This window comes from Lipotes vexillifer, unplaced genomic scaffold (assembly GCF_000442215.2).
Source record: "Lipotes vexillifer unplaced genomic scaffold, Lipotes_vexillifer_v1.1 scaffold242, whole genome shotgun sequence".
NCBI classification, from domain to species: domain Eukaryota; kingdom Metazoa; phylum Chordata; class Mammalia; order Artiodactyla; family Lipotidae; genus Lipotes; species Lipotes vexillifer.
The window spans coordinates 2,457,366-2,470,583 of NW_006771376.1; the positions used below are offsets into that span (position 1 = coordinate 2,457,366).

Below are 13,218 nucleotides of genomic sequence, written 5' to 3' on the forward strand. Positions count from 1 at the left end.
CGGCTCCCGGGCACTCACCGGTGGTACGGCCGGAGGCGTAGAGGGACAACACGGCCTGGATGGCCACGTACATGGCCGGCACGTTGAAGGTCTCAAACATGATCTGGGTCATCTTCTCGCGGTTGGCCTTGGGGTTGAGGGGGGCCTCGGTGAGCAGGGTGGGGTGCTCCTCGGGGGCCACGCGGAGCTCATTGTAGAAGGTGTGGTGCCAGATCTTCTCCATGTCGTCCCAGTTGGTGATGATGCCGTGCTCGATGGGGTACTTGAGGGTCAGGATACCCCTCTTGCTCTGCGCCTCGTCGCCCACGTAGGAGTCTTTCTGCCCCATGCCCACCATGACGCCCTGCGGAGCGGAGACACCACGAGCTCGTTACCGCGGCTCCGGGTGGCGCGGGGCTGGGCTGAGCGGGGACCCGGCCCGGCTCCCTCCGCGAACTGGCAGCCTGACCTGGTGGCGAGGGCGGCCCACGATGGACGGGAACACGGCCCTAGGGGCGTCGTCGCCGGCGAAGCCGGCTTTCACCAGGCCGGAGCCATTGTCGCACACGAGGGCGGTGGTCTCGTCTTCGTCACACATGGTGTCTGGTTTCTGCAAGGTCGGGAAGGCCGTGGAGACGCTCGGCGTGTCAGGCGGAAGGCCCCGCCATCCCGAACGCCCTCCCTCCCCCGGGGCCTATGGACACCCCCAGCCCCCAGCCCGGCGCGGTCCCGAAGGGGAAGCAATTAATGCCATCCGGGCCGAGCTTCGCTAACGGGCCCTGCGCTGGGGGGAGACCACACGGAGCTTTTCTCCATCCAGGAACCCAGGACACACTGTCCCCGAGGGCTCTCTTCCTTGGCTGCAGGCACCGCCCTCTCCACACCTCCGGGGTCTAACCTAGGGGGTCAAGGTCCGCGAACCCTGCCCGCTGGGCGACTGTGAGGGTGAAAGGAGACGCTGTGGGAAGGGCTTGGGCGCTCCACCCGGGGACGAATGGCCTATTCCGGACCCCCACGACACACCAGACTCACAACCGAGGCGCCCTTGGGCTTGACGGCGAACCCGGGGAGTAGTGGCCCTTGCTGTCCTTTGGTTCGGTTGGGACGGAACTGCCCTGGGGACGACTAGAGCAAAACCTTTCATCTACTTGGGCACAAACAAAGTGTCAAGGAGAGCAGCCCGAAGGGGCTGGGCATAAATTTGGAGAAGTTTCCAAAGGACGAAGGTTTCCTGTCTCTTCTTTAAAGCGCACGTGGCTCTGGGGTCGGAGGCGCAGCACTGAGGACGCAGGGCTAGGACTGATATAGTGAGTCGGCCGGGCCCTACCTGGAGTTCTCCGGACTCCCTTCGGTGGTGCCCCGTCCCCCTGTCCCCACCCCGACCCCGCCTACCTCGGCGGGCGGCTACACCTGCTGCTCTCCGGCTGGGGCGCTGCGGTGGCCGCTTGTCTCCCAGCTCAGGTTTTATATAGCCCTTGGGCGCTCCCCCCGCGCCGCCCCGCAGGAATGTCGCTTCCCTTCTCGAGCCATATTTGGGTGTCGGGCACTAGAGCCCCCTCCCCCGGCCGGTTCGCGGCCTGGGTCCCCGCCCGGGTCCCCCGCGCTGACCAAAGAAGGAGCGGCCTGGCCCGAGCCCAGGTAACGCGGGCCGGGCCGTATATGGAGCGTCTCCCCGCTGGTCGGCCCCTCCCGACCCCGTGCAGCTGCCCGGCGGAGGGCCTGGGGTGCGGCGAGGGTCACCTCGTGCGCGGCGTGCGCCAGTGCGCCTGCGCCCCGGGCTGCACCTGCCCGCCGCCGCCGTCCTGCCCCGACCCCGGCCGCTGGGCGCGCACTGGGCCTCGGGGAGGTGCGCCCCACATTTCGCCCCTTCTTCGGGTTCTTTGCTCAGACCCCAGAACCTCAAGTGCGGCTCCAGGGAGGAGGGAGCAGTGTTCAAGTGGTGGGCCCGAGAGGACCGGGGGAGCATTCACACCCGCGTCCCGGGCAGGGGAGGCAGGCGATCCCTCCCGCCAGCTCCCCAGCGAACCTGGTCTCTCCCCCCACCCCGAGCTCCCCGAATCCAGAGGGCTGACCCGTCGGCCCCCACCCCTACCGGAGAGGGTCACCAGCGGCGGGCGGGCGCGCAGCTGTCGTGGGGCAGACAGCTAGCGGCGGGAGGCGCGGGCGGAGCGCCGGGGAGGAGGCGCGGGCGGGCTGTGGCAGCGCCGGGCGCAAAGCCAGGGCCCGTGGACCTGCCCGCCTCGGGGACGCGCGGAGCGCTCGGGGGCTTGTGAAGGCAGTGAATTTCAGGGCGTGACTGGCGCGCTCCAGGGTGCGGCGGGCCGCGCGGAGCGCCCTACCACCCCGCATCCTTGGCGGAGCTCACTGAGGGCCCCGCTCCTGGGGCCGAAAGGCAAAGGTCACAGCCCACGACATGGAGGTGGGAACGGTGAGGTGTTCTTACTAGATGAAGCCGCGCCCGTCCCTCCTCTCGGTAAAGAGGACAAGGGCGTCGCGCTCTAGGATGGGCAAAACGTTTTCCTGCTGCAAAGGCTGAACAAACTCATCGTTATATTTAGAGGGTGATGCCCAGCCAAGGCCGGCCGCTTCCCAATCCACCTTGTAGAGTCACCGGTCCACCAGAGCCTGCTGAAGCGCTTCTATTTATACCGCTGATATATGGGGATATGCCTTTCTAATTTTCTAGAAGGATTTGGATCCATCTACTTATGGTAAGGTGGAGTGGGGGTCAGAGGAGGTTACCCAGTTGGCGCTTCTCACTCCCCCCCACCTCTGCTCCCGGATGAGTTCTAACCTTGCTGTGGAAGGCACAAGGAGAAACAATTTTCTGTGATGAACTCAATGACATGCTTTAAGGGGTACATCAGTGATGCGGTGTGAGCCAGAACGGAACCACTCATTTTTCTGATGTGCTGAAGTGTTCCCAAAATAGCTACCATTCACATTTGGTGGTGGGACTCAGCAACTGGGACAGGTGTGGGTCCTCTTGAGGAGGGATATAAAAGTATATGAAACCCTTCTCTGCAGCCCACATCATGGCAGCCCTTCCCCCAAAGTCAATGACAAGGAGTTCGGTAAGTACGGGGCCTCGGTAGTGAGTATAATGCCACTGTGGCTTCATATTCAGTTTCTGAATTTAGAGAATGAATGAATAATGGACAGAGCTACATTTCATTTTCGATACCTTGTGTCCTGCTGTGGCAGTGTGAAGTGGCGATGCTAGAAAAAAAAAAAAAAAACCCTGGCAAATGCACTCTATGTACAGTGTAAGGGGAATTAATAAATTTTGGTTTTGAAGGTAGGAAGAAGTATGCTGTCATTTACTGAATACCTAAGAATTTGGTTGACATCTTAAAGGGGAAGGAGGTTGTATTTGCCAGAACTGTTGCTCAGGGCAACTCCTCTCCTATAGTGAGCTTTTCTAATCTCAGGGTCTGTTAGGTTCAGACACACATGAAAAGCTATGAATCAAGCAGTCACAAGCTAGCGGAGATCTGCTGGTACAGCAAACCTTGGGGGGGTGGGCTTGGGAACGCCAGCTGGGACACCTGCGCGGGTTGAAATAGTATCCGAGGGCTACCACAGGGTGGCCGCAGGCCCATCCTGGTCCTGCTGAGTTCTCATTGGCTCATAAATGGCCTTGAGCAGGTGGAAGGCCGTCTCCATACATGTACACTCTGGGGATCACCCCAGAAGCCCACGCCTGAGTAAGTGGGTCACTGCCTGCACAGCCTTTTGAGAGACACCCTGAGGAAAGGTCAGCCATGCAGGGTATGCTCGACATAGAGCTCCTGCTTCTAAGTTTTCGGGGGCAGCGTTAGCTCGATCCTCTGACAGGCCCTTCTGCTAGGGCCCAGCCACTGTGCTCACACCCAATGCAGCCGCATCCCCTCAGCTCCTCACATATCTGTGGTCCCCAATCTCAAGCAGTCTAAGCCTTCTACTGTGTTTCCTACCTATTTAGACATGAATCTGTTAAGTGCTTCACATGTTTTTGTGTCTTTCCATTAATCCTGTAACTGTCTGGAGGTACATGAGGCAGGTACTATTTGCGCTAGCTTTAAAAAGAAGCAAACCAAGGCTCCATGAGCCAGACAGCACGTCCTGGGACACACAGGGGCTTGGGAGACCCACGCTTCCCTAGGAGTGCTCGGGGCTGCTTTCTATCTCCCTTTAACCTCCTCCAACACTTGGTATGTTCTGGAGGGATCCTCGAGGGATCTCTTCCAGTGAAGGGCCAAAGACATCTTTTTTTTTTTTTTTTTTTGCGCGGTACGCGGGCCTCTCACTGTTGTGGTCTCTCCCATTGCGGAGCACAGGCTCTGGACGCGCAGGCCCAGCGGCCATGGCTCACGGGCCCAGCCGCTCCGCGGCATGTGGGATCTTCCCAGACCGGGGCACGAACCCGTGTCCCCTGCATCGGCAGGTGAACTCTCAACCACTGCGCCACCAGGGAAGCCCCCAAAGACATCTTAAATGAAGCCATGGCTCCATGTGCAGCCATCCTCTGTCGTCTCAAAAAGAACAGGGAGGGGGGCTGCCTGGCAAGGCACAGAGTCAGAAGCGTTCCAGTGAGCAGGGGGGTAAAGGAAGAAACCAACTCACTGCCCTCCCAAGCCACACATCCAGAAATGTCCAGCTGACCGTGGCAGAGGCAGGAAGAGAGGACTTCGATCTTCTGCTGGTTTTCTCAGACTGGGACTCGCTCTGCTTTGGCCTCTCTAAGGGACTAATGATTCCATCCGAGGCTTCCTTTGGCCTCCTCCCCCTCTCATCCCCCTCCGCTCCCCTCGTGCCCACCCCAGCCCACCAGGCCGGCTATAATGAACTAGTTAAGAAAGCCTGCACTTTGGTAAAGCACATCTGGGTGTACCCGTCCCTCTGACGGGCTATGTGGCCTGGGGCCGGTGGCTTCCAGAGACACTCCGCTGAGGATACCACCTACTCCTTTAAGACTGATTTGAAGGTTGAAACTAGGTAAGTGCCTGGAACACAAGAAACGATAAATGGTACAGTACCTTTCTTCTAAGTGTTTGGAGGAGGTCAGAGGGGGGAGGTGAGCAAAGGGCACTAAAAATCATTAGAACGGTTCACTGACCGCTTATCAATGCCATCACTAACTTAAGAGGAAGAGTCAGTGTCATTTTTAATGTATCTGGAATGAACAAAGATTTTTGTACAAAGATTTATTCCAGTATTATGGTAAGAAAAAAACAAAGACAAAACCCCAACCCAACCCAACCCCAAACCATTAACCCAAGTATTTTTTAAGACTGTTAAGGAGAGACCTGTTAAATTATGATACAGCCATATATGGTAACGTGTCAGGCAGTCATTAAAAAAAATTGAAGAATACTGAAGACATACATTCTTTTTTTTTTTTTGCGGTACGGGGGCCTCTCACTGTTGTGGCTTCTCCCGTTGCGGACGCGGAGGCTCAGCGGCCATGGCTCACGGGCCCAGCCGCTCCGTGGCATGTGGGACCCTCCCAGACTGGGGTACGAACCCACGTCCCCTGCATCGGCAGGCGGGCTCTCAACCACTGCGCCACCAGGGAAGCTGCTGAAGACATACATTCTTGAAGCGGGAAAAGTTGGTTCTTAGGGGGTTAAAAAAAAATCTTAGATATTACAATGATGCGTGGCTCCAAAGGCTGTGGTACATAAAAAGATATACAATATATTTGTGGTATTAAACTTTCAGAGGGGGTGAAGGGAGCAGAGTGATTAAAGAAAATTGTCTTAAGAAGTCTCCTTAGGAGTGATAATGAAAAGGAAGGTTGACAGATGAATGGATAAAGAAGATGTGGCACATATATAGAATGGAATATTACTCAGCCATAAAAAGAAACAAAATTGAGTTATTTGTTGTGAGGTGGATGGACCTAGAGTCTGTCATAGAGTGAAGTAAGTCAAAGAGAAAAACAAATACCGTATGCTAACACATATATATGGAATCTAAAAAAAAAAAAGGTTATAAAGAACCTAGGGGCAGGATGGGAATAAAGACGCAGACCTACTAGAGAATGGACTTGAGGATACAGGGAGGGGGAAGGGTAAGCTGGGACGAAGTGAGAGAGTGGCATGGACATATATACACCACCAAATGATAGCTAGTGGGAAGCAGCCGCATAGCACAGGGAGATCAGCTCATTGCTTTGTGACCGCGTGGAGGGGTGGGATAGGGAGGGTGGGAGGGAGGTAGATGCAAGAGGGAGGGGATATGGGGACATATGTATATGTATAAGTGATTCACTCTGTTATAAAGCAGAAACTAACACACCATTGTAAAGCAATTATACTCCAATAAAGATGTTAAAAAGAAAAGGAAAGTTGAGAAATACCAGATTAAAGATACATAGAAATGCTCACAATACCTCACATCAAAATAAGCAGGTTACAAAAGGTAACACATGCACAGTCCAAATACTGATACATGCACAATCTAGGATATATTTCAAAATGGTAACTGAAGTTATTTCTGGCTGGTGGGATTACAGGGGTTTATTTTCCTCCACGCACTTTTTTCTTAATAGGTTTCACATTTTCTACAGTACATCTTAAATTTTAGAATTATACAAGATTATATCTAAAACATATACCTTGGTATTTAATGAGTGAATTTTACGTAGGAATATAGAAAGCTGTTTTCTTTAGAAGCATTCCTTGAATAAAGTCTCCAGGAACAGGTAGGCGGGCTACACTAATACTTTCGTAGTTATTAGCCTCAAAACACACACGTGCGTGGGGAGCAAGGCTGCAGTCACCTCGGCGTGGCTCTCCTTCAGGCCCAGTCACCTTGAGGAGTGTGCTTCACACCGATTCCCGACAGCCCCCTACACCTGGAGGGTGAAGCTGTGAGAAAAACACGATTCAGACCCCAAAGTAAAAAAAGCAGCACAACCTGATTTCTAAAAAGTTTTCTTCAGAAACGAAATCCCTAAAACTGAGGGTATCAGTCACCTTCCAGCTCACCAAGAATTCCAGCACGGTCTCTTACTGGGATTCTAAAATTCTGTCCTAATCCTCGACACGTTCACAAGTTCCTAAAACACAGCCACACACAAAGCCTGTTGCTCACGATCAAACCCCCAACCTTCCTGTTTGATTTAATTGGGGCCACAAGCTGTGACTTTTCAAGCAGCGTTCAAATACAGGAGTGAAGAAAACTATTACTGTTAAAATAATTTTTAAGAAACCCAACCATTTTGGAGCTATGGCTACCATCTCTAACAGGGGTAGAAGAGAGAGCCTTTTTCTCCCTCAAAATGAGACAACTATCCATCCTGCTGTGAGAGCGGCAGCTTCACATCCTCGGGTCCATGGGCCGGGGTCATCGTCAGACTGGCTTTTGTCACACGGGGATAACTGGGTTTGTGGCAGCGCATGAAGGTGGCAGGGTCCTGTGTCCCAGTCACAGCATCACCTGACAGGATCTCACAGGTGAGAACCGTAGGGCCCTGTAAAACCAAAGTCTTCTAACACAAGAATTCAACCATTTCTTGTGCCGTCTGACAAGTTCCTCTCCCTAACTTCCCCTAGTGCCCTTCAGGATATCCCTAACTGCGCCCCGCGCTGCAGACAGAGGTGGGGCTGCCCGTTTCCCTCCTTTGGTGACAGCCGAGAGCAGCTCCTCCATGAACCCGTCCTTCCACACATGCTCAGAGGCGGGGTCTGAAGCCTGCAGGGGACAGCGCGCGAGAGCTGCACTTTGTGAAGCCGGGAACCGGACTCTCTTCACCATATTTAACTCCTGACCTTTTCAGCTGTTGGAGCAAGTTGTTTAGTGAGGATTCAACTGGGCCAAAGCCTGAATACGCCAGCAACTCCATCTTTATTTAAAGCCCGATAAAAACTGAGTGACAGCATTGGTCAGGACAAACCTTTGAGAACAACTACTTTTCAGTTAAATCAGTTGCCACATTAAGAAAACCTATAAAGGTTTCTAGCATTACACACACCTTAGATTAGCTAGACAGACTGTGGTAAAGATGGAAGTCAGTGTAAATCATCCTGAAAATGCATAAACCTGACTGAATCCCCATACGACAGGTTATAACCTATTATATGGTAACTTACACAGAGATTAGAAAGCCACATAAATATGTTTTATTCACCAAAATACATTTATTAATACTCTATTATTTATGTAGAAAAGTCTGACATTTTTCCCAATGAAGCAATCAGTTATCAAGCTCACAATGAATTAGGCCCACTTTGTCTTGTAGTCTCATAATAAGTTAGCAAAGTTTGACATTTATCCCACTAGATATTTTCCCCCAGACCTAACCAAAATAGGTACCAAATATCCCAGACACTGTCCAGTACACAACATCCAGAGTCACAGCAATTTCAGAGACAACTTAGTGCAATCTTGCCATTTTTAGTTACAGAAGCTGAAGCCTAGAAGTGATCCGTGCATACACGTAGCCAGAACCCTGGCCCTGGATGCGGTGAGATAAAAAGGAACGGTAGCAAGTGTGAAACCCACAGATAAACTTCAGAAGGAAAAGAGGAAGAAAAAATTATCATGTAACCAAAAACTAAAACCACAGTCATACAACTATTTTGTAGTAGCTTCTAAATAAAGCATAAAAAATTCAGGAATACATGCTATAAAACTGTACAAACTTCGAGATGTTTAAGGTCTAAAATTTTTATAAGGACACACTCATACAAATTTTCAGGAACAATCACCATTTTCAGCAAAATCACATTTGTCCCTGGACATAGTATTCATAATTAGCTTTCAAAACAAACTCAAAGTAAGGATTGGACTTCAAACTTCCCAACTGGTCTGATTGCAGCAGGTCCTTCACCTCTGGCAGGTACTCACTGAGCTGAATGCCTATAAACACAAACACAGAACGTTTTTTTTTTTTTCACATAACTCTCAAACGAATTGAGATGACGGATGATAAAAACACCTGTGCTTCTATTTAAAATATAACGTCACTGTGCTATTGGGAAATACTCTGTTCTAAATCCCTTCCCATCTGCCAAGCACACTCGCAGGCCTGAGAATATGACATTCCTTACTTAGCAGGGGCTGCGTGACTGCTCTTCGCCCTAGTGGTCAAAACAGCCACTCTATTTAAAGTCTTTAATACAATCTGAAACACTTTCATTTTTCTCCACAGCTTAAGCCATTGCTTCGGTGTGGAAGTTTTAAACTAATAATCACTTGAAAATAAGTATTTCAAGCCCGAGGAAACAGCTTTCTAAGCAGCTGTATAGTGAGAGGCAGAAGGTATCAGTGAAAGATTGCTTATAATCCACATGTAAAATTTGAAAGACAGGAATCTGAATTATCAAGGAAGACAAGTTATACCATATCTTCTTAAAAGACTTTCAGACATTTATCTGTCCCCTAGATCAAAGATCCACTGTTCTGCTTGGATGGGTGGTCTTCCCACACTCTAGAAATGCTTCACTGCAGAGGTGCTTATTTGAGAACTGGTTTTTAATGTTTTTTTCCTGGGGTGATTGGTCTGCTTAATTTTTAAAAAATTATTTTCTAGAGTCAACTTTGGTAATATGTATTTTCCTTGAAGTTGATCAACTTTATTTTGTATTTCAAGTTTATTTGTTTAAAAATTTTTAAAAAAAGAGAAGAAAACAAGTATTTCAAACAATATTCTCCTATTCAGGAAAATAATTTAGTAGAAACACTGCCGTGAAAGCTATCTACAGTGTTGCCAAATGTATTACAGTTTCTCTCTACGACTGGAGACGGGGAAGAACCATGTCTTCATCAGTCAGTCCTCTATTGAGCTGGAAAGCCAATGCGCATCTGTGTAGTCACAAAAGAGTATGTACGATTTTTCTCATTTTATAAATAAAGAGAACTGGAGGAAACATTTTAAATTAATAAGGCAATATTTTATAGTTTGTTACATTATCATAAGTTTCTCAAAATCAAATACTGTTTATTTTTAATACCATCTAAGTGCCTAGCACCATTTTTGATAATTATTATACAATAAAAAATCTCATAAGTGTTATGAGACTAACTCTGCAATATTTATATATCATTTCTTACAATTAACACACTTTCAATAGAGACTTTTTCTCTGTAAAACAGCATTACACTTGTGAAAATATCACATTAATTTCCTAAAGATTAATTCTCTTAAAAAAACCATCTTATTTAACTTCTATTTTTATAATGCATGCCTTCTGTTAGACATAATATGTGATGGTTTATTTTTCTTTAGAGCAGGAGTCAAAAAAACTCAAACGCCTGCAAAGCCCTGGCAGGTACCATGAGGAAGATGGCCTAGGGGTTTTGGTAAACATAGGACCAGCGCCCCATTCAAAGTGGGCAGTGCACATCAGCTCCAGCTGACAGCTGCCAGGTAAATATTTCAGTCTGGTATAGGCAAATCTTTTGATTTTTAAGACAAGTCAGAAAACAAGACTTTCGTAAGAACTCTTCTCAACTATTAAGTGCCAGCAACTAATTAGGAAAAATGTTATACTCCATGCAATGACATGCATTTTTTTCTGTATGTATAATGTACTTTAATAACATGTAAAAACTGAAAAGCTCCAGGTGGGTAATTTAAATATATCTGCAGGCTGAATTCATTCCACAGGCTGAAGTAATTGTTGGGCTGCCTGAGTCTATGAAATACAATGTGAAGCTATCTATATCTACCTTCAGAATCTGCCCCTTTAAAAAACATTTACTCTTGGGCTTCCCTGGTGGAACAGTGTTAAGAACCCGCCTGCCAATGGAGGGGACATGGGTTCGAGCCCTGGTCCAGGAAGATCCCACATGCCGTGGAGCAACTAAGCCCCTGTGCCACAACTACTGAGCCTGCGCTCTAGAGCCCACAAGCCACAACTACCGAGTGCACGTGCCACAACTACTGAAGCCTGTGCGCCTAGAGCCCATGCTCTGCAACAAGAGAAGCCACCGCAGTGAGAAACCCACACACCGCAACTAAGAGCAGCCCCCACTTGATGCAACTAGAGAAAGTTTGCGCACAGCAAAGACCCAACACAGACAAAAATAAATAAATAAAATAAATAAATTAAAAAAAAACAAAAAACAAACAAAAAAACATTTACTCTTGTACATGGAAGCCATATTATTAAAAAGGTTCCCAAAATAAATGTCTTTGGCTTGGTTTTATAATATATATATAATATTATAAATGTATGTTATTAATATATATGTATTATATATTATATCATTACATATTATAATTTATATATAATAGTTTCCACTTGTTTTTGTCCTTTGGTCAAAATTTAATAATTCTTTTTGTAAAATTATAGGTTTCTATTTCTGTTTTCCATCTATGATTCATAATCTAAAAATAGCAACAACTGAAAAGTGAACTTTAAATAGCACCAAATACTTAATTAGCCACAATTCGGTTCAGTGGCACCTTTACAAGAGCTAACTTCATGGAAAGCATCAGATTTGGGTCTGAATGAATCTCTTCAACAGCACAGAGAAATCAACCATATCCAGTTATTTCTTCAATTCCAAATCTAGAAAAGAGAAAGCCTAATAGATATATTTTAACTCTGTCTGAATTTCAAGTATTTTTAAGCAAAAGATATTTTCTTTTGCTATACCCCTTCATTATTTAATTTTTAATTTTTTTTTTGACAATGAAAAGGCTTAATTGCCTTTGTGTTATTTATTCATCTTTGAAAATAAAAGCATTCAGTAAATCTACTGTCAATGTGGGGTGGTCAAGTATTCATTTTTCATAAGTTGACACCCAGGTCAATGCTGAAGTGGACAGCTCTATCCGGAGTGAACTTCTGGCGTGTAAACACCGAGTTCAGCGCCCTTTCCCCTCGGCACACTGGTTGGTGTGGTGAGCTCTGCAGTGCTTCTCTGAGGCCCCCATCATTTTGGTTAAGCCAGTGATTCTCAAGCAGAGGACCGCAGAGTGGAATCTATTACAGAAGAACTGGGGCTATGAATCTGTAAAATAATTCTAGGCATTCAAAGAACAAATGTTTGTTGGGTGATTACTATGTACCAGGCACTGGGCTGGGCATGTCTTATGCAGATTAAATAATGTGTCTTGCAGATATATGTACAGAAATTTCCGAATGTGTGTAAATGTCAGCATCATGAATAAAATCCACATCCATTTAGAAGGGCTGCTGAATTTACTGTGGTTTTTTGTCATTGTGTACTTTTTTCCAGCTGGTATTAAAGAGAGTGTCCTTACATCTGAAAAGATTGGTAAACACTAGGTTAGGCTATTTTGCACACTGCCTGGATTATCATCATATATATATATATATATATATATATATATATATATATATATTTTTTTTTTTTTTTTTTTTTTTTTTTTTTTTTTTTCTGAAATTATAGTTTCCAAAATATTTATTCTCATACTGATGAGTATGAAAAGTGGATCAGAATCAAAAGTCATTATATACACATTTGTAAATAAATAAATATGTATATGTATATCTATCTATGGCTTATAGCTATGTCATTTAGTGGAGATATCCTAAACACAATAAATGCAATAATGTTTACAGTATAGAAAACTCAGACAAATTGATAGAAAAAGCAGTAGATAAGTGAGCATTAGTTGTTAATAAACAATTTGCAAGAGAGGAAATAGATTGGCTACACAATATATGGGAAAACTTTGATTTCTCTGGTGATCAAGTAAATGCAAATTAAAATGATGGGAGATATTTTTGCTTATCAAGTTAGCAAAGTTGTAGAGGTATTCTGATTTTTTTACCCTTAGAAGATTTCCTAGTTTATCTGTGCTCTTCCTTCACTTTCATTTTGTTTTTCAGTTTCTTTTGTTGCTCCTTTTTTTTTTTTAAGATTTTTTTTTTTTTTTTTTGACGTGGACCATTTTTAAAGTCTTTATTGAATTTGTTACAATATTGCTTCTGTTTTATGTTTTGGTTTCTTGGCCCTGAAGCATGTGGGATATTAGCTCCCCAACCAGGGATCGAACCCGCACCCCCTGCATTGGAAGGTGAAGTCTTAACCACTGGACCGCCAGGGAAGCCCCTTATTTTGTTCTTAAAACTAATTTTATAGTATTAATGTCCAAAATGGATTGCTAAAACATTTTGTAGTTTGCTCTCAGGCGTGGTATGGCCAGTTCAGTACGGGATATACCAAAAAAGTCACATTTTAGGTTTTCAATCTTCACAAGAGTTAAGTGGCCAAGCAGACAGCAACTCCACCATGACACAGCTCCCCAACGTGTAGGGCAGGAAAGAGCCCTCC

General features: G+C 46.6%; 2 protein-coding genes across 3 annotated transcripts in view; both read right to left on the minus strand.

Moving 5' to 3' along the window:
* The window catches only part of LOC103078221 (actin alpha 1, skeletal muscle), a 1,585-nt gene extending 1,008 nt beyond the window's left edge, over window positions 1-577 (minus strand). Inside the window, exons 1-2 of one of the 2 annotated variants that reach the window (XM_007446710.1) lie at window positions 449-577; window positions 19-214 (exon numbers count right to left, since the gene is read on the minus strand). In XM_007446710.1, the coding sequence (XP_007446772.1) occupies window positions 19-214; window positions 449-577 (325 nt within the window). Of the gene's footprint in view, window positions 1-18; window positions 344-448 lie in introns of both variants that reach the window. The other variant, XM_007446709.1, reaches the window with a different exon arrangement.
* Window positions 578-8,086: 7,509 nt separating this feature from the next.
* The window catches only part of NUP133 (nucleoporin 133), a 62,896-nt gene continuing 57,764 nt past the window's right edge, over window positions 8,087-13,218 (minus strand). The window contains exon 26 of the mRNA XM_007446711.1: window positions 8,087-8,826. Within this exon, the coding sequence (XP_007446773.1) occupies window positions 8,690-8,826 (137 nt within the window). The 3' untranslated portion in view covers window positions 8,087-8,689. The remainder of the gene's footprint in view (window positions 8,827-13,218) is intronic.